Source organism: Schistocerca serialis, chromosome 6 (assembly GCF_023864345.2).
Source record: "Schistocerca serialis cubense isolate TAMUIC-IGC-003099 chromosome 6, iqSchSeri2.2, whole genome shotgun sequence".
NCBI classification, from domain to species: domain Eukaryota; kingdom Metazoa; phylum Arthropoda; class Insecta; order Orthoptera; family Acrididae; genus Schistocerca; species Schistocerca serialis.
Genome location: NC_064643.1, coordinates 648,165,508 through 648,187,275, shown reverse-complemented (window position 1 = coordinate 648,187,275; position 21,768 = coordinate 648,165,508). Strand labels below are relative to the sequence as shown.

General features: G+C 42.1%; 1 protein-coding gene across 1 annotated transcript in view; it reads left to right on the top strand.

Moving 5' to 3' along the window:
• Nucleotides 1–21,768, top strand: part of LOC126485089 (piezo-type mechanosensitive ion channel component) — a 699,946-nt gene that overhangs the window by 256,940 nt on the left and 421,238 nt on the right. The window contains exon 11 of the mRNA XM_050108694.1: nucleotides 8,676–8,785. Within this exon, the coding sequence (XP_049964651.1) occupies nucleotides 8,676–8,785 (110 nt within the window). The remainder of the gene's footprint in view (nucleotides 1–8,675; nucleotides 8,786–21,768) is intronic.

The window sequence follows — 21,768 nt, the reverse complement described above, 5'->3', positions numbered from 1 at the left end:
ATTTGTTGGACATCTATTTTTAGGGATGAGGCAAGCTTAACTGGCACAACATCTGAATATGGAGTAGAAGAGAGTGGTGATCTGTACTCACACACCTGTAACTTCCCAAAGGTTAATGTGTTTCTCGCTAAATCAGCACAAAAATTGTAGTGTCTATTCTTCTTCATTGAGTTAAGTCTTTCATCAAGCATTTACCTGGACATACTTGAGCATTGATTGATTTACATCTTCATGCAATTCCATGACGTCTGTTATGCTGATGGAGGACCCACACATTGGGGTATGAAGGTTCACACATTTTTAAATCAACATCTTCCAAATTGTTGGATCAGCCATGCCAGACAAGATGACACTGTATTCTGTTCCTGGGCACATAGATCTCACTACATGACACCCATGAATTTCTTTTTATAGGATTATGTGAAAGATCTTGTATGTGTGCCAACTTTGTTAGTTAGTTACATGTCCCATAGATAATTTGAACAGTTCTTTCCTTAAAATAATGTGGAACACGTCAGTTTATGGGATATGTGTACATGATTACTATTAAAATTAATGAACACAGTATCATTTTATTCCTATTCAAGCAACTACACTTAAAAATAAGATTTTTTTTCCAAAAACTGTTCCAGAAATAAAAATGATCGTTACACATTAGTGACTCCATGTATCAGAACAAATGTTGTGAAATAGATTATTGCAGCAGATATTATCCATGTGACCAAGGAGACTCAGATAAAACACCTATAAAGTATGTAAAACCATTTGAACTTTATTTTACATTCACTGTAATTGCTATTGATGTATCATAATGCATTAAATAGCTGTAGCCATTTGTAATCACAATGTTTATCTTGAATTGCCCAGTGATTGTATCTGCCTACCAAAGAAATTATGAGACAGAATTGCTGGCCAATACTCACCTTGAAATTATCTCAAGGACCATGGGCCTTACTGAGGTGGGGGTGGCTTGCGGGCCTCAGTGATACAGATAGTCATACTACGGGTATGGCCTTCCATGGTCACAGATGTAACATTTGTACAGTTTAAATTGAAGTATTAACATGAAAATAATAATAATAATAATAATAATAATAATAATAATAATAATAATAATAATAATAGGCCTCCGGTATGTTCTGCCAGTCGTAAAAGGCGACGAAAAGAACAAACCGCTAATAGGGCTATCCCCCCTTTTAGTGTGATTACTTGGTTCAGGACAGAACTAAAGAAGCCTCGGACAAGCGCCGTCATGGTCGGGGACGACGCTTGAACCCTATGCCCGCCCACAATGGTAACGACACTGCTAGCCAACTGGAAAATGATTTAAATCCAAATGGAGGTGTTTTGCAGGATATGTTTCCTGCAACCACCCTAGAAAGAAAACAAAGACAGAGGATGAGATGGTCAGATGAAGTTAATCGACACCTCATGTTCTGTTATTGCCAAGCAACAAACCTAGGAACCAACACAACTGGATACAGATCACAAGTATACACAACATTTATTACCAGATACCCAGAATTACAATTTTTTAACAGAACAATGACTAGCTGATCAGATCCGTGTAATAATAAAAAATAACAGGATACCCCAGTCAGAATTAGAAAACATCAAACAACAAGTACAACAAATACTAGAACAAAATAATGTGCAATCAGAAGAAGAAGAAAATACAGTAATGGACTCAAACATCCCAGAGCAAACAAACAAAGAACAACACGCATCAATTAAACAATCAGAGGAAAACGACATCTTAAGACAGCCACCAGAACAAGCACAAATAGAACACGAAGTGACACACATGTTAGATATAGAAGAAAAATTTCAGCTGACATATATAGAATACAAAGACACAAATACAGACATTAGACCATTCTTGCATAGACCACCAAATAAACCACAAGTCGAAACAACAATAACAACTATCAACACAATCATACACAACAAAATAAATGAAAATACAACTATGGAAGAGTTACAACTACTGGTTTATGTAGGAGCACTCACTACACTAAATATACACACTAGGCAGAGATCAGAACCAACCAACACACAGAAGAAACCCACAAAACCAGCATGGCAACACAGGCTACAGACCAGAATAGAAAAACTGAGAAAAGACATCGGACAGCTAACACAATTTATAAGAAATGAAATGTCAGAAAAAAAACAAAAAAGGTTAGGTAAAATCTCACAACAAGAAGTGATGGAGCAATTAGATGAAAAGAAGCAGAAATTACAAGCATTGGCCAAATGACTTAGAAGATACAAAAAAAGTGAAAATAGAAGGAAACAAAACCAAACATTCAACACAAACCAAAAGAGATTTTACGAAACAATAGATAACACACACATTAAAATAGACAATCCACCAAACATAACAGACATGGAACACTTCTGGAGCAACATATGGTCAAACCTGGTACAACATAACAGACATGCACGGTGGATACAAGCAGAAACAGACTCATACAAGATGATACCACAAATGCCTGAAGTGATAATTTTGCAACATGAAGACACACGAGCAATTAATTATACGCACAATTGGAAAGCCCCTGGAAATGATAAAATAGCAAATTTCTGGCTAAAGAAGTTCACCTCAACACATTCACATCTAACTAAATTATTTAACAGTTACATTGCAGACCCATTCACATTCCCTGATTCACTTACACATGGAATAACTTATCTGAAACCTAAAGATCAAGCAGACACAGCAAACCCAGCTAAATATCACCCCATAACATGCCTACCAACAATCTACAAAATATTAACTTCAGTCATTACACAGAAATTAATGACACATACAACACAGAACAAAATTATAAATGAAGAACAAAAAGGCTGCTGCAAAGGAGCACGAGGATGTAAAGAGCAACTGATAATAGATACAGAGGTGACATATCAAGCTAAAACTAAACAAAGGTCGCTACACTACGCATACATTGATTACCAAAAAGCTTTTGATAGTGTACCCCACTCATGGTTACTACAGATATTGGAAATATACAAAGTAGATCCTAAATTGATACAGTTCCTGAACATAGTTATGAAAAACTGGAAAACCACACTTAATATCCAAACAAACTCTAATAATATCACATCCCAGCCAATACAGATTAAGCGTGGAATATACCAAGGAGACTCATTAAGTCCTTTCTGGTTCTGTCTTGCTCTGAACCCACTATCCAACATGCTAAATAATACAAATTATGGATATAATATTACTGGAACATACCCACACAAAATCACACATTTGCTATACATGGATGATCTAAAACTACTGGCAGCAACCAATCAACAACTCAACCAATTGCTAAAGATAACAGAAGTATTCAGCAGTGATATAAATATGGCTTTTGGAAAAGACAAATGTAAGAAAAATAGCATAGTCAAGGGAAAACACACTAAACAAGAAGATTACATATTGAATAACCACAGTGACTCCATAGAAGCGATGGAAAAAGCAGATGCCTATAAATATCTAGGATACAGACAAAAAATAGGAATAGATTATACAAATATTAAAGAAGAACTAAAAGAAAAATATAGACAAAGACTAACAAAAATACTGAAAACAGAATTGACAGCAAGAAACAAAACAAAAGCTGTAAATACTTATGCTATACCAATATTGACCTACTCATTTGGAGTAGTGAAATGGAGTAACACAGACCTAGAAGCACTCAATACACTTACACGTTCACAGAGCTACAAATATAGAATACATCACATACATTCAGCAACAGAAAGATTCACATTAAGCAGAAAGGAAGGAGGAAGGGGATTCATCGACATAAAAAACCTACATTATGGACAGGTAGAAAATTTAAGAAAATTCTTTATAGAACGAGCAGAAACTAGCAAAATACACAAAGCAATCACTCATATAAATACATCGGCTACACCACTGCAATTTCATAACCACTTCTACAACCCTTTAGATCACATAACATCAACAGATACGAAGAAAGTAAATTGGAAAAAGAAAACACTACATGGCAAGCACCCGTATCACCTAACACAGCCACACATCGATCAAGACGCATCCAACACAAGGCTAAGAAAAGGCAATATATACAGTGAGACGGAAGGATTCATGATTGCAATACAGGATCAAACAATAAACACCAGATATTACAGCAAGCATATTATTAAAGATCCCAATACCACAACAGATAAATGCAGACTTTGCAAACAACAAATAGAAACAGTAGATCACATCACAAGTGGATGTACAATACTAGCAAATACAGAATACCCCAGAAGACATGACAATGTAGCAAAAACAATACATCAACAGCTTGCCTTACAACATAAACTTATAAAACAACACGTTCCCACATACAAGTATGCACCATAAAATGTACTGGAGAATGACGAATACAAATTATGCTGGAACAGAACCATTATAACAGATAAAACAACACCACATAACAAACCTGACATCATACTCACCAATAAAAAGAAGAAATTAACACAACTAATCGAAATATCCATACCCAATACAACAAATATACAAAAGAAAACAGGAGAAAAAATTGAAAAATACATCCAACTGGCTGAGGAAGTCAAGGACATGTGGCATCAGGATAAAGTTGACATTATACCAATTATACTATCAACTACAGGAGTCATACCACACAATATCCACCAGTACATCAATGCAATACAGCTACATCCAAACTTATATATACAATTACAGAAATCCGTAATTATTGATACATGTTCAATTACCCGAAAGTTCCTAAATGCAATATAACATATACCGTACAGTTAAAAGGAAGTGACGCTTGATCAAGGTCCGTGTCACTTTCCATTTTTCACCAGACTTAACGTCTGAGAAAGTAAAGAAAAAAATAATAATGATAATAATAAAAACTCTGATAAACCTGTGTGAGCTGTGTTGATTTGCCACTAACAAAGTATCAGTAAGTGTTACAAATGTAAAAAAACTTTCACATTTTATGGAATGACCCAGATGCAATCATAACAGAGGTATATCTTTGGAGAGGCCAGAAAAATCTGTGGTTCCTGAAGAGGGGCAGCAGTCATTGCAATAGCTGCATGGGCAATAGTCTGGCTGATTGACCGATGAGACCGTACTGAGTTCGTACTGTGAACAATCATAAGGGGATGATCAAAAAGTTTCTGTCTGAAGGCTGTACATTTCAGAATCAGTATACCAATCATGAAAAATCACTGTGAGCATTGCGGAAATTGTCCCACCTATGCACCCGGTTGAAGATGCCCATTTGCTAAAACTCAGTGTTCTGCTGCATAAAGATGTGCATAACTGCCTGTTGCACATCCTTGTTTGACAGAAGTTGTTGACCATTGAAGACCTTTTGTTAAAGTACTGAAGTCGTTATGATTGCTTGGGGAGAGATAAGGACTATAAGGCAGGTGCTTGAGTGCCTTCCACTTCAGGGGACATAACTTCTGCACTACAACATTTACGATATGGGGATGTGCTTTATCATGAAGCAGCAGCACCCCTTGGCGCACCATCCCGCAATGGTGGTCTCAGACATTCTGCCACATACATATTACCCATTCTCCGATGGATGCCTAGCTGCGTTTGTCCTCTGGCAGTCGAGTAAAGAATAACAACTCGTCGGTCCTGTTCGAACACTTTAGGCAATAAATTCGCCATAGTTCATGTTTCCACGTGATGAATTCTTCTTGGGTTATCAGCCCAGTGGTGGCATTGTCTTGTCGCAACGTTTCAATGAGTTTCATACCCATCATCTTCTGGCCAGAACTCATTGAAACGTTGCAACAAGACAACGCCACCATTCAGCTGATAACCCAAGAAGAATTCATCAGTGGAATACACCGAGAAAGACTGCAGTTGCATATATGTTTTCCCGCACGCATATTGGAAACCACAAGTGCCACACTAATCCCTAGCCTATGTGTTGGTACTTTATACCTGCATTGGAGTCATGTTACGTTGCACATATGCTGCACCCTCAAAGAGAAAAGGAGAAACTACAGCCATTATGTCCACCAAGGTCATGTAGGAGTCACTCTACTGTCTGGCCTAATGATGACTGCATCTCCTGGAGTAAAATATTCTACAGCTGAAATAGTACACCATTCGTACAAGTGTGTGAGGAGTACGCATGAAGATGTTGTCACCAGGAAAAACAAAAGTGGTGTTCTGTGCTTCTGAATGCGGAATGTTAGATCCCTTAATTGGTTAGATGGGTTGGAGAATTTAAAAAAGGAAATGGACAGATTGAAGTTGCCATGGCATTAGTGAAATGCAGTACATGGTTATACATATGAAATCAGTCAGTGATAATGCAGGAATAGATCTAATACTGAATGAAAGATAGGAATGCTACTATGAACAGCATAGTGAACACATTACACGACGGAAATGAACCAAACAATTATCATAGTAGTAAAAGGTCATATGCCTGCTAGCTCCACAGATGGAGATGGGACTGAAAGACTGTGCAGTGAGATAAGAAACTGTTAATGGAGATGAAAAATTAAATGTGATGGGGGTGAAATTCGGTATTAGGACAAAGAAGAGAAGAAAAAAAATTGTGTGAGAACATGGTCTTGAGGAAAGAAGTAGCAGAATCCACCTGTAAAATTTTGCACAGAGCATTCTCAACACTTGGTTTGAGAATCATGAAAGGAGGTTGATAAGATGGAGAAGATCAGGAAACACTGGGAGGTATTAGTTCAGCTATACAGGAGTAAAACTAAACATTTTAGTAGGTAACATTATAAAATAATTCAAATAAAACTTCCATATAGAAGGCATCCCATTTGTATTGGTTCCAGAGTGACAACTTATTACATTTCTGTGTTTGTGTACTGTTCACTATGGGTTTATTTATCGATTATTATTTTTATTTTGAAGTTAAAGTTGTGAAGTTGTGCTTGAATTTACATAATTGCATTTTTTAACTATGATTGTTATTTGCTGGCTGATTCTACTATATCATTTAAACCCCTTGCACATACCTACAAATGCTGAATATGCTGGTTTGGTATTAATATACATGTTTTGATATAGAAATGCTGCTGCTTGCAGAGAACATGGTACAAGATTTCCTAACCACAGACTGCTACATGCAGAAGTGCTTGGTTATAATTCACTAAACTGTGTGAGACTGGTCTAGTGCCCAGGAGTCATATTTCATGTGAAGGTGTAGACCAACAGGGTGTGGATGAATTAGCATTCATTATTCAGTTGCTAGAACAAAGTTCTTCAACAAGCACATGCTGAATTTTCACGTGTATCAGTGTTCCACATATGACAGACATTATTTATGTGCAATCCTTATCGTTTAGAGTGGATTCAGTACTTTTGAGAAGATGGTAAAGTAAGTGATTGGAATTTTGTCATTGCTAGGAGCAAAGTAATTCCATTAATATTATTAACTCCTGAAGGCACTTTCACTCATGATGGTGTCAGTAACACTCATAAATGAACTGGTAGTCCAACAAAAACACACATACCTTTGTGGATACGCATTTTCAAGAACGGCTGTCCGTAAATATGTGCTGTAGTATGAAAACCAGTTGATCGGGCCTGTTGTGTTAAATTTTCATCTTACAGGGCCCCCATTATTTAGAGTTTTTTTGAAAATGAGTTTCCAGTATTATTGGAAGAGGTCCTTGGCCTGCAAGGATGTGTGAGTTTTTCCATCATGACAGGGCATTTGGACAATCCAGTCATCAGATCACACATCACCTAAACCTGACATTGCTCAGAAAATCAAATGGTACAAATGGTCATGTTTGTTCTTCAAGTTCTGTGATGATTACAAGGGGAGGCCTACAAAGAAAACATAAGCATAAGAGACTAATTGATCATTAGATTACACGTAGTGCTGCCCTCATAAGAGATAGACAGGATGGCTTCAGAAGAGCTGTATGTGGTGGTGTCAAGAGAATTCTATAGTGCATTGAGTTTGAGATGGAATTCTTGAAAATCAGCTTTGAACTTAATCATTTGCCTTTCCATAAGACCTTCTCTAAGTATTTGTTTGCATTACATTCAGACTGTAACTAATAAATATTGGGCCCATTTTAGGTGGAATATTTTCTTTGAATTAGTATGTACTGCCACCCACTAAAATATTTACTATTCCTCCTGGGGCATCCTTTGTAATGGCAAGACAGATTTTGAAACTAGATTCTAAATTTAAGAAAAAAAAACATTTCCAGAGACACATTGGGACTCTGACCATAAATTTTAGTTTGGACTTGTAGACTGAAGTAAAGAAATTGTAGAAAGATACAAAACTAGGAAGACACGACTAGATAAATTGAAAGATCCAGAGGTTGTTGAGAATTTCGGTGGGAATATTAGGCAATGACTGACTGAAACAGTGAAAAAGTATTGTTTATCAGCTACAAATAAATTGAATTACCATTATAAACTACAATTATTCAGAAATACTTCTTGTACAAAAACTTTGACATATCACGTAAATTTCATATATGATAAAATAAGATTAAGAAATAAAAAATAGTGTTTGTGTTAGGAGTGATATCATAGCAAGTGTGATTATTCCACTTGTGGTGTTTTGAACTACTACTGTGTTTTAACAAGACAACTATTACAGGCATAATTTGTTCTGTTTTTAAAATTTTGTAACTCATTTCATGCAATTAAATCTGCTGGTTTTTTTTTGTAGAGGGAGAGGAGCTGAGAAGCAGTGCCTTTGAAATTATTTTGGACTGCATTACACTTACAATTCAACTAATCAACCGATCTTCATATATTGGTGCGAATTTAATAATGATGGTAAGTATAGTAAAATAATTTGTCCGTAGTTGTTCTGAATTGTAGAGACATAGGGTCAATGACAGGAGCATAAATGAGACTGAAAACTTGCTAGCGTATCACACAATGTAGGAATTGCAGTTCTGGGGTCAAGAGTTGTGTCTAGTGAAGTAGGAGAGAGGAGAAAAAGGCAGAGAATGGGAGGAAGTGTTGGGAAACAGAGTAAACACCACTGCCCACCCCCCTCCCTCCGTATAGAAATAAAGCTGTGGAGGGCGTAGGGGTATTCATAGTGTGCAGCCTGGCCCAAATACAGACTGCTACTGTGACACTTGAACAGCATCCAGTGGCAATGAAGGCTGTGCCTTTGAAGCTGTAGACTCCATGCTACATGCATCATTTGTTGTAGGCAGTAGACATCGGTCATGATGTTGAGTCACAGAATCATCTGTGAACAGAGATTGTAATTGCAATAGTTTTCAAACCTTGAAAGTTACAGGAGGTCTGGTAGTAATCTGGAATGTGGTCTGTTGCATTGTACCATGACAACAGAAAAACATGTAGCTTTCTCTATAGCAGTTGCACGCTCAGATATGTGGGATGTAGATGAAAGATAGAGTTGGAGAAAAATGTTCTTGCAATTTACACATTTTGGCTGAGGCAACCTCTAATTTCTTAGAATTCACACAAATTTTCAAACATAACACTTTACTCTTGGTAGAAATGTTTTTTTCCCCCTTCCCTTGGGTATTTTAACTTACTATTTAAATTGCAGAAAGCATGCTTCAGCATATGAGAATCTTCAGTTAGTACTCTTGCATCTTAGAGCTGGAGCCATTAGAATCCAATCCGGTCACCATGATACCTGGTGCAGGAGGGCTGTTAACCACACTATGTTGCAGCGTGTCACCAGGAGGGCTGCAGTGCAGGGTGTGGGAGCTGCTTACTGTATGATGTCCATGAACCACCTCCCAAATCATCTGCTTGTGCTCGGAGCACAGAAATATCTATATTGTAATGGCACAAGAAATTGGCACCAAGAATGTTTTTCCGTGAGAGCTAATAAAAAACTCCTCTGAAATGGCCTCTTGAAGCAAAAGTTACTACTATGCTTTGTTTACCAGATGTACGAATGTTACAGTTATTAGCAGCTGTATGCTAAGAGTCAGCCAAAGTTTGTTGGTCCTCATTCAAAGGTGGTAAACAGGTGTCTGATCCTGCACCAGTGAAGTATGTTTGTGAAATGGCATGAACAAAAAAAAAAATTGCCAAGAACATTGTGTCAGTCTGGTGTTTTATGAAAGTTTACGAGTTGCCAGTGGTGAGTGTGATGACAAATCCACTACCTAAATTGGAAATGACCATCTTTTGGTCAAGAATAACAGCAAAAGCCTTGGGAATTTTTGACTTATTGTAGACACTTTTCTTGCAGACATTGGTAGATGCCTGCACATGACTGCTGTTATCTTTTGGGTAATCACAAGGGGATGTTCACTTCCTTGGCTTTTGGCCAAAGCTTGAATGGTACCAGTACCAATTCCATGACAATTTGTTGACAAGGCCACATATATCCCATCAGCTGATGTTGCATCAGCTCTTGAGTCAGTGCTTCTGCATGCATTTCCTTGATTTGCCACTGGAGAATGTTTGTCTAGCTGGACCATACAGATCTCTTTCACTAGCAGAAGCTGTTGCCCTCTATTAGCATTGTGTATGATTATGATGCAACACTATTACTAGCTTATGGGTCTACACTTGAATTGTCAATTTGCAAAAATATAGTACAATTAATCACCCACATGCAACTGTGAAGATGAGTCTTTGCTGTTGTTCAAAATTACAGCACTCTTAATGGGAAAGATAGCTATTAACAACACTTGTTGTAGGGTAGCTTCTGAAATTTTAACTTATGTAACTAATGATTGAAGGTGACATCCATGGTGAGGATAAATAGTAAATTGTCATCGTGCACACAATAAGCAGTAAGTGAAAGCTGCAACATTTTGAACTACCAGTCCAGCTGTTGTTGCATTTACGGTGGTATTAAGACTTGCTACACGATGCGGAAGATGTGGTGTGCCCAACTGGTAAAATGTTTGAGGGCTGCATGAAACCAGGAACTTAACATGAATGGCCCAAAGTTCGAAGCATTGTGAACCAGATTGGTAATCACTCTATCTGATTCATTCAGCAACTGATCTGGTGAAGCATAATCTGTTTTAATGGGTGCTGTAGATTCACACTTGATGTGCTTCTTGCTACCCATAGTTTTTTTGCAGGGACACCACTTACGGTGGCACTATACATAATAAAAACAATGTGTTACAGCTACTGGTGAATACTGCAATCTATTATTGCACAAGAAACATGCAATGTGATAAAATGTAAAACAGTACAAAAATTATTACACACTTTTTCCATTCAGTGATTGTCTTTAAAGTTAGATTAATTGTGTCACCACAATATGACATTGGTCTGCCTAACAGTTGGATCAGTTACTTTGTGAGTGATTGTAAGCAAATGGTAAGCATCAAGCTCAATAATGTCAACCTTAAAGCTATTTCTGAACATACATCACAGTATAAGGGTAAAAGCACTGTGGATGCTATAAATGAGTTTATCCAAAAAATATGCTCCACGTTAGATAAGGGTAGAAAGATCACAGGAATATTCTGTGATGCAACTAAAGCTTTGATTCAGTGAACCATGCATTACTCCTCCACTAATTACAAATGTATGGAATTGGGGACACTGCTTTAAAATGGTTTAGCTCTTACCTGTCAGATAGGAAACAAAGAGTAATTTTAACTTCAAATGGAACCAATTATTCCTCAAACAGGAAAACAGTTCCCCAAGGAGTCCCACAAGGCTCGATATTGGGTCCCTATCCGTTTCTTTTTTGCGTACATGACCTACCACTTGCTATTGATGTTCATTCAGTCTTCTTTGCTGATGATACATCAGTTCTAATTGAAAACGATGTATCTGAAAGTGTTCCAGAAAAAGCCAAAAATACTTTAGAAAAACTCGAATCTTGGTTGCATCAGAATGGACTAAAACTAAATGTAGCGAAAACCAAAATGATGCAATTTGAAGCTAAATCACTAGAAAGGACTGAAGTAAAGATAACTTGTAATGATCAGGATATCACAGAAGGAAACCACGTGAAATTCTTAGGCCTAAATCGTAATAAAAATTTAAATTGGAAGATACACATAGATTACTTAGCAAATAAACTGAACAGCTTGGCATTTGCAATGTGTATTTTGTCAGGTGCCACAAACCTGGATACCAGAAAGATAGTTTATCACTGCTACTTTGAGTCAGTTATTCGTTATGGCATAATCTTCTGGGGAAATTCAGCAAATGTCACTAGGCTCCTAGTATTGCAAAAGAAAGTAATTAGAAACATGTGTTGCAAAAAAAAAAAAAAAAAAAAATTCTGTCAACTACAGTTAAAAAATTTAAAAATACTATCTATCCCCTCACTTTACATATGTGATGTGGCGGTGTTGTTATATAAAAATCAACATACACTAGACACTTTTCGTTTTGACCACAACTACAGCACTTGCCACAGAGATAATTCCAAACTTCCAACATATTGTTTAAAACTTTATGCCCAAATACCAGAGTATATAGGGTTAAAAAATTTCAATAAAATAAAAGGCAGTAATATATTTAAGATGGAGCTTGGTTCACTGAAAAGATTGCTCTTTACTCCTTTGGTTGAAAAGTGTTACTATTCTGTCCAAGAATTCATTGAGGACTGCTTCACTGTCTGAGCAAAGGGATTGTATTACATGTATTATTTTATGTATTTATGTAGCTGTGACTTAGAAATGCAAAATATAATGTAAACCTTTGTATTTCTCTTAAAAAAGAGAAAAAAGTTTCTTTTTGTAAACCTTGACATGTCTCCTGTACGTCAAATCTTGGATGGATGGGTTCTGTATGCTGTCAAGAGCTTGTCTTCTGAATGCTGTTGGAATAAATGTGGAAGGTCTTCCACAGGAGATGTCGCAGTACAGCCCGGCATTTTCTCCCAGAGTGCATGTCAAGGAGTTGCAATCTTAATGCTGACGTAGTGTCGTTGACTAATGTTTGGAGCTCTTTATCATTTTTTTGTACTCGGGCCAGTGTGGGAATGTGAATAGGGATCATCATGCTGCTGACGCCTAAAGACAGACAACTACTACAGTTTTTTGTATCAGTACCCAAAATGTGCGTTATGTAAGTACTTAATTGCACTACAAATTTTGAGATGGCTATATTTGCAAGGAGAGCAGTTGCCACTTTTCCACTTAAATGCTTAGGTCAGTGGTTTATGGTTCATGAAGCTGATAAATACTCGAGCCTCAGTTTGCAGTTGAAAGTATTTAATGGCCTCTTTTATGGCCAAGAGCTTACAGACATAGATGATCAACTTTGTCTGAAATGTTAACAGTTTGTGAGAGAAATAAACCAGTGGTTGCCACAAGCTATCTGACCATTGTTGCAGTGCCACACCAAAGGCAATATGGTTTGCATCCACTACTAATGCTAGGGTTGCTTTGAGCTTGGGATGTGCAAGAAGTGCTGTCAGCCATGCTCTATTTCACGGCCTTGAATGTGTAGCACAGAACCTCAGTCCACTCCGCTGGGGACCTGGCTTTTGCTTTAGGTCCTGTCAGTGCCATGGTCAGTGGTTCCTGCAATTCTGATGCACAAGGTAGGTGACGATGATAAAAGTTTGATATTCCTAGGAACTGCAACAGTGCCTTGATTGTGGTTGCATACGTAGCAGCAGAATTGCCTCAACCTCCTCTGTTAAAAGTAGAGAGCCCCAAGATGAAAGTCCTTGTCCTAAGAAGTTTGCCAGAAAATGCACGTAGCAACGTTCAACATGACTATCCAATGTTCGCTTAAATACTTCGTACAGGTATTATTGGTGTTGTTCCAGGTGGCCGAAAACATGAGCACATTGTCCATGTGCACAAAACAGAATGGAAAAATCTTAAAAGGACAGACCCAATAAACCTTTGCCATGTCTGCACTGTGTTCCATAATCTGAATGTCATCTAGCAATTTATCCAATTTCATCATTCGAAAAATACAGGGTCATCTTATATTCGCAGATTGAACTATATCTACTGAGGCCAACATTTTTGCATTGTTTAGTTGAGTATATAAGTGTACCCATACATTTAAAGGGGTTATCTTAAATAAATTAAGAGATGAAGCTTTGGCTGTTGAGGTCACGTACAGATTTATTTTGAAGAATTCAGAAGGGCAGGGCTTGGCAAATGATACTTGCATTTCAACAAGCTTGATATTTCCTGATTTGCTGAAGCACTTGTCACAATATCAACATTGCTCGAACAATCAGATGACACAGACTCGTGTGGTGCTAGTGCAAGAGATGCGCAAGAAACTATGAAATAGTCACTACAAAAGTCTACTCTTCCGATTAAAATTTGAAAATGTTGTGAAACACAGTGGGAAATAGCATTAAATTCTATATCTCACAAACTTTTGTTATTTTTGCACAGGTTCTCGATAAACGTTCTTATACATTTATGGATAGCATATACAAACATTAAAATACTGCTTTTTAAATAAAGATAACATTAAGAAACAGAGATGCTGTCTTTCAAAAAACTGTAGTTGATTCAGAACCCACACCAAGATTTTCTTTCATTATGAGAGGTTGTAGTTAATTACGAAGTGTTGTGCAAATGAGAAATTCGGTCACTTTTTCTATATTAGAATACCAGGTAAAAACGTTACCAGGTTGGAATCAGCCTTGAGCATGATGGTGACCTTCAGTTAAAACAAGAAGTAAAATTAATCTAATCAAGAATGAAATGTCTAACTAAAGAAATAAATCATATTAAACTGACTGTAATTGTTATTGCAAGAATAAATTACAATGGCAAGACCCATCATGGGGATAGTACTCACAGACGTCGCTAGATCATGGGACTAGCAAAAGTTCAGAATGGGTCTGAATCATATTAGTTGGTGTTTTGATCCGCATATATTACAGTTTGTTTTTCACAGTTGCTCATGGTCAGCACTACTGAAGGGTTGAAAGGGGAACAGTGACACCAGATTGACTGAGAACTTTGATGATTGCAGGGAGGGGAGCGATGAGGAGCAGCAAATTTCGCCATGTTGCCAAACATGGGAATCTGTACCGCATTCTTTGGCTTTTCATGAACATCTATCAAGTTTAAACTGCAATTTGCCTGAATCCATTTGAAGTTGCAGTCGAACTGACTTTACAATTGGACAAATATTCAACAGTAGTATCCATTTCTGCAGGAGATGGTAAAATAGTTTCTGTGACATCTGTGACAGTAAAATCCCAAATGAATGGCTAGCATAATGCTAAGTTCAAGTCCATTCTCTGTGTGCTGTAGAGGTCATAATAGTCAAATTTTTGACAACTGATAGACAGAAGGCAGTTGGTGGCCTGCTACAGTGCTTCCGAGACCATGGTAGGATGCTCAGGTTTGAACCAGTGTCGACCAGGAATTTTGGGCCAGGACTTCTGTTGCTAATGAACAGGTGACGAGATGGTGATGGGCAGTCATTTGCGCCTATGACCAACAGCCATAATCATTTGTGTGAAAGCTGAGTGCCATGTATTTTCATGCCTGCACATTGAATCTCCAGTGAAACAAACACACAGGCTGCTCAATCTGAGAAGACCTAGCATTGCTAACAGACTGGCTCCTCGAATGTCTGTGGTAGTGACCTCTGTTGTATTCAATGCCACAACAGTGTCCTGACTTGCGTGCATATCGTTTGAATCTCTACTGTGTGCAAGTCATAATCAGTACGTGCAACTGTTGCTGTGGCCACCATACTGCTGCACTGTGCCGAAACTGCTCTAATCTGGGCTGGGTGGATGGCTTTCTGTCTTTCTGTACTCGGTCTGCAGTTTCTACTGAGGTGTCCAGTGACATATTCATGTGACGTGCCACTATTTCCTTTATCTGTGGTGATAATCTGATGTTGCATAGAGTACGCAGTAAGTTGTCTGTCATGATGACTGTATCCACATTGCTTCATAGATGCCTTACAAGGGAAACTCACCATCGCACTCCCTCTGATTTAGCGGCAAACAGGCCAGTGGATAGCCGTCAAAAACTGAACACAGGTAAAGCATGAAAACAGGAAGAAAGTGTACTGAACTGTAACAAAAGAAGAAAAATAAAAACAATTAATGGTCCAAGATCAAGATGTGTAATGACAAGTGAATTTGAATAGTCACACCATGGCAGTTGTGTGGCCACGGTGTTGGACTATGAAGAAGAACAGCCATTTTTAAATCTCTCTCACAGCTCATTTTTTTTCCAATGTAACTAAACAACCATGCTTGAGCAGCATCTATTAGACAGAGGGGATCCGACAGCCGATCAGTTCCAGTCATTCCACCAGGAAGGAGGTACATAGCTCGTAGCTCGTGTTGTCTGTAGTTCAACCGTGTCTTGACGGTCAATACCACAGTTGACAGTGTCCGAATTGTAACTTTATGCCAGGAAGGGCTTTCAACAAGGGAAGTGTCCAGATGTCTCAGAGTGAACCAAAGCAATGTTGTTCAGACATGGAGGAGATACAGAGAGACAGGAACTGTTGATGACATGCCTCACTCAGACCGCCCAAGGGCTATTACTGCAGTGGATGAGCGCTACTTACGGATTATGGCTCGGAGGAACCTTGAAAGCAACACCACCGTGTTGAATAATGCTTTTTGTGCAACCACTGGACATCGTGTTAAGACTCAAATTGTGCACAATGGGCTGCATGATACGCAACTTCTCTCCTGAGCCCCCTCCGGGTTCGGGGGTAAGAATAGGCCCGCGGCATTCCTGCCTGTCGTAAGAGGCGACTAAAAGGAGTCTCACACGTTTTGGCCTTAATGTGATGGTCCCCATCAGGGTTTGACCTCCATTTTTCCAAATTCCACAGAAGTACGAGCCTTTTGGGGAAGGACACCTTACGTGGTGCACCATCAGTCCTCTGTGCCCTATGACCTTGGCACTCTTGATCGTCTTTGCGTCGTACCTGCACCCTCCATCCCTCATTTTGGGCATAGACACATGATGTATTGTGTAAGTACCGCCCTTAGTGCGTCACCGCCAGCACCTACGATCACTATGGACTACCCATGGCACCCAAAATCCAGCACGGTAGCCAGCCCGTTGTGGTGGGGTCGTCATGTACCCTCTAGGTTGTAGCCCCCTGACAACACAGGGATCGTACTGCCGATGCCTGAGCTGACTCCTCCCCACGTAAGCCAAGGAGTAGATGCTCGTCTCTCTGGGGCATCGGGACTCCCGGCAATGGCCATCCTGCCAGGTGGCCTTTGCTGTGGCTGGGTGGCGCCCGTGGGGAGAGCCCCTGGTCGGAGTGGGTGGCATCGGGGCGGATGCCCCGCAATGAAGCGGGTGAAATCTCAATCTGGTGGTCGCCCGACCGCCAATGTCTCTAAGCGTGGTAAGGTGGAATTTAACGCTGTGACGTATAACCCGAAGTCGTTCCCTTCCCTAGCCACACCATGGGAGGAACGTAGGGCTGCAGACAGACAGGAGCCGTATTCGCCACGATACCTTGTATGCAGCAGAACTGATGGGGATTCGTTTTTGGGGACTAAGCCTCTTTTCTTCGTGCACAATCTCGAAGATAAGTTTGGGGAAGTGGCGTCTCTTTCCAAAATGAGGAGCGGGGCCATTTTGATACAAGCAGCTTCATCTGCGCAGTCCCAGGCATTACTCGCCTGTGAGAAGCTCGGTGCCATCCCCGTTACTGTCACTCCCCATAAGACGTTAAACTTGGTCCAGGGGATTATTTTTCATAAAGATCTTCTGCTACAGTCTGATGACGAGCTACGTGAGAACCTGGCACGACGAGGTGTACACTTTGTCCGTCGTGTCTTTAGGGGGCCAAAGGATAATAGGGTCGCTACCGGTGCTTTCATCCTGGCCTTTGAGGGCGACTGCTTGCCTGAGAAAGTCAAGGTCATGATATACCGGTGCGATGTCAAGCCCTATGTCCCGCCCCCTATGCGATGCTTCCAGTGCTGGAAATTCGGACACATGTCCTCCAGGTGCACTTCCAGCCCCACGTGTCGTGATTGTGGACGACCTCCGCATCCTAATGCTCCATGTGCTCCGCCTCCCACCTGCGTTAACTGTGGGGAGCATCATTCTCCCTGCTCACCAGACTGTGCAGTCTATCAACGAGAGCGGAAGATAGATACAAGAAATTAAGACCTTGGACCGTTTAAGTTACCAAGAGGCAAAGAAGAAATTAGAACGACTCAACCCCACACCTATGTTGAGGAGTTACGCTACCGTCACACTGCCGCCACCAGCTCCTGCACAGACTCCCTTTTCTGTTGGCCCTCAGAGAAATCAAGTAACGTCTGCCCCACCGCTGGGACAGGCCGCTCTCTCTTCCACTGCTCCCAAAACACCGAGTTTGGGAGCAGTGCGCCCTAAGCAACCGGGGACGTTGGTCCCCACCTCTCAGCCGGAGCGGCGACAGCCCTCTCCGGCTCCTCAGCCGGAGCGGCGACAGCCCTCTCCGGCTCCTCAGCCGGGGGGGCGACAGCTCCCTCCGGCTGCTCAGCCGGAGATGCAGCAGCCTCCTCCGGCCTCACTTGTTCGGAAGGGATCCCTTGGGGGTGTCCCTTCCACGGACTTCCCCAGTGTCTCACAAGACACTAGCCAGTGGCTGAAAAAGCCACCAGCTGCTGGTCGAAGGGCTTCACGCTCTTCCTCTGTTCCTGACAATGCGTCAGGACAGCCCTCCCAGCATGCCAACCCTCCTCCCAAAGACAAGAGAGAGAAGAGGAAGCTCTCCAAGAAGGATAAGGACCCAGTGGTTCCCGCACCAACGCTCCCTGTCAGCTCAGCCTCTGAGGACGAGGTCGAGCTCTTTGCGTCCCCTGATGACCTGGATCTCGCCGTCTCCTCAGAAACGATGGCCGTAGTGACGTCCGTCGCTCAGTCGGTGGCAGCATGTGACCCTGCCAAGTAATTTGCCTTTTCTGTGCCTGAATGCCCCTACCGGACACGCTTTGTTCAATCCTCCAGTGGAATTGTGGCGGTTATTTTAGCCATCTCCCTGAGCTACGGCAGCTTCTAAGCCTGACACCTGCTTTCTGCATTGCCCTACAGGAAACCTGGTTCCCAGCAATGCGGACCCCTGTCCTTCGTGGATACAGGGGTTGTTACTGCAACCGTAGCACTTACAATTGTATGTCAGGTGGAGCCTGCGTGTATGTCCTTACCTCTGTATATAGTGCTCCTGTGCCCCTTCAAACATCATTGGAAGCTGTGGCTGTACGTGTAAGAACTACCCAGGACATCACCGTCTGCAGTGTCTATCTCCCTCCAGGTGGTACAGTCTCCCTGACCGACTTGGCTGCACTTGTCGCCCAACTCCCCACGCCTTTTCTTCTCCTGGGGGATTTTAACGCCCACAATCCCCTGTGGGGTGGAACGAAGGTTACTGGCCGAGGCAGGGAGGTCGAGAATCTCATCTCCCAACTCGACCTCTGCCTCTTAAACACTGGTGCTGCCACACATTTCAGTGTGGGGCATGGCACGTTCTCGGCCATAGATCTGTCGTTGTGCAGCCCAGGGCTTGTACCATCGGTCCACTGGAGAATCCACGAGGACTTGTGTGGTAGTGATCATTTTCCGATCTTCCTTTCACTACCACAGCGTTGCTCCTTTGCGCGCTCGCCTAGATGGGCATTTAGCAAGGCAAACTGGGACACGTTCTGCTCTGCTGCCACTGTTGACTCTCTCCCCCACGGTACCATCGATGTGGCGGTTGAGACACTGACTGCAGCGATTGTTTCCGCTGCGGAACGTACCATTCCTCGTTTATTAGGGTGCCCCGGCGAAAATCAGTGCCTTGGTGGTCTCCAGAGGTCGCTGAAGCCATTAAAGAACGTCGGCGGGCTCTTCAGCGACATAAGCGGCACCCGTCTTTGGAGAACCTCATTTTTTTCAAACGTCTCCGTGCTCAGGCACGGCGGCTCATCAAAAGGCGGAAACAGGAGTGCTGGGAGCGGTACGTTTCCACCATTGGTTACCGTACTTCACCCTCCCAGGTGTGGATGAAGATTCGGCGCATCTTTGGATTGCAGCACTCTACAGGTGTCGCAGGGCTTACCATCAACGGGGTGGTATCTACTGATGCCGATGCAATCGCAGAGCATTTCGCTCAGCACTATGTTCGGGCCTCTGCGTCCGGGAATTACCCGCCCGCGTTTCGCGCGCTCCAACGCCGGGAGGAAGGCAAACGGCTTTCTTTTGCTTCTCGCCACCCTGAGGCGTATAACGCCCCATTTAGTTTGTGGGAACTGCAGAGCGCCCTGGCACAGTGCCCCGATACAGCCTCTGGGCCAGATGGCATCCACAATCAGATGCTCAAACACCTTTCCCCGGACTGTCAGCGGTGTGTTCTTGCCATCTTCAACCGCATTTGGGGCGATGGTGTCTTTCCGTCGCAGTGGCGGGCGAGTACCGTCATTCCGGTGCTGAAGCCTGGTAAGGACCCACTTAATGTGGATAGCTATCGGCCCATCAGCTTGACAAATACTCTGTGTAAGCTCTTGGAACGCATGGTGAGTCGACGGCTGTGTTGGCTACTCGAGACTCGGGGTCTTCTGGCTCCGTGCCAGAGCGGCTTCCGTCAGGGCCGTTCCACTGCCGATACTTTGGTCTTTCTTGAGTCTGCAATCCGCACTGCTTTTTCCAGGCGCCAACATCTCGTCTCCGTCTTTTTCGATCTCTCCAGAGCATATGACACGACGTGGCGGCACCATATTCTCGCCACGTTGCACGGGTGGGGTCTCCGGGGCTCTCTCCCCATTTTTATTCAGAATTTTTTATCTATTCGGACATTCCGCGTTTTAATTGGCACATCCCATAGTTCACTTCATATCCAGGAGAACGGCGTTCCACAGGGCTCTGTATTGAGCGTGCCCCTTTTCCTTGTGGCCATTAATGGCCTTGCAGCAGCAGTAGGGTCGTCTGTCTCACCCACGTTATATGCTGACGATTTCTGCATCTTTTTCAGCTCCTCCACCATTAGTGTTGCAGAACGTAGGTTGCAGGGAGCCATACGCAAGGCGCAGGCGTGGGCCCTAGCCCATGGGTTTCAATTTTCTCCTGCGAAGACCTGTGTTATGCACTTTTGTCGGCGTCGTACTGTCCATCCCCACCCTGAGCTCTATCTTCAGGATGCCATGCTCAGGGTTGTTGACACTTACCGTTTTCTGGGATTGCTGTTCGATGCCCGGCTTACTTGGCTTCCACATATTCGTCAGCTCAAGCGTCAGTGCTGGCAGCATCTGAATGCCCTCCGCTGCCTAAGCAACACAACTTGGGGTGCAGACCGTAACACGCTGCTGCAGCTCTACAAAGCCCTTGTGCTGTCCCGAATGGATTATGGGAGTGTGGCGTATGGCTCAGCATCACCCTCAGCGTTGCAACTGCTGGATCCCGTTCACCACTGCGGGGTTCGACAGGCGACAGGAGCATTTCGCACCAGTCCTGTTCATAGCCTCCTTGCTGAGGCTGGGGTTCCTCCACTTCGTATTCGGCGTCAACAACTGTTAGCCAACTATGCGGCCCACGTCCGTTGTTCGCCCCGTCACCCTAACTATCGTCTCCTTTTCGAAAATGCGGCAGTCCATATCCCACACCAGCGGCCACGATCAGGCCATACACTTGGGATCCGTGTTTGGTCGCTCCTTAATGAACTCGAGTGTTTGCCTCTTCCATCTGCTTTCCAGGTCCGCCCACATACACCACCTTGGTGTATTCGTCGGCCGCAGCTTCGGCTGGAACTTTCCCGATGGCCGAAAGATTCAGTTCCTCCTGCAGTCTTGCGCCGCCAATTCCTTGCTCTCCTAGGCAAGTACCATGCCTCGGAGGTTATCTATACCGATGGCTCGATGGTTGATGGCCGTGTGGGGTACGCTTATGCTCATG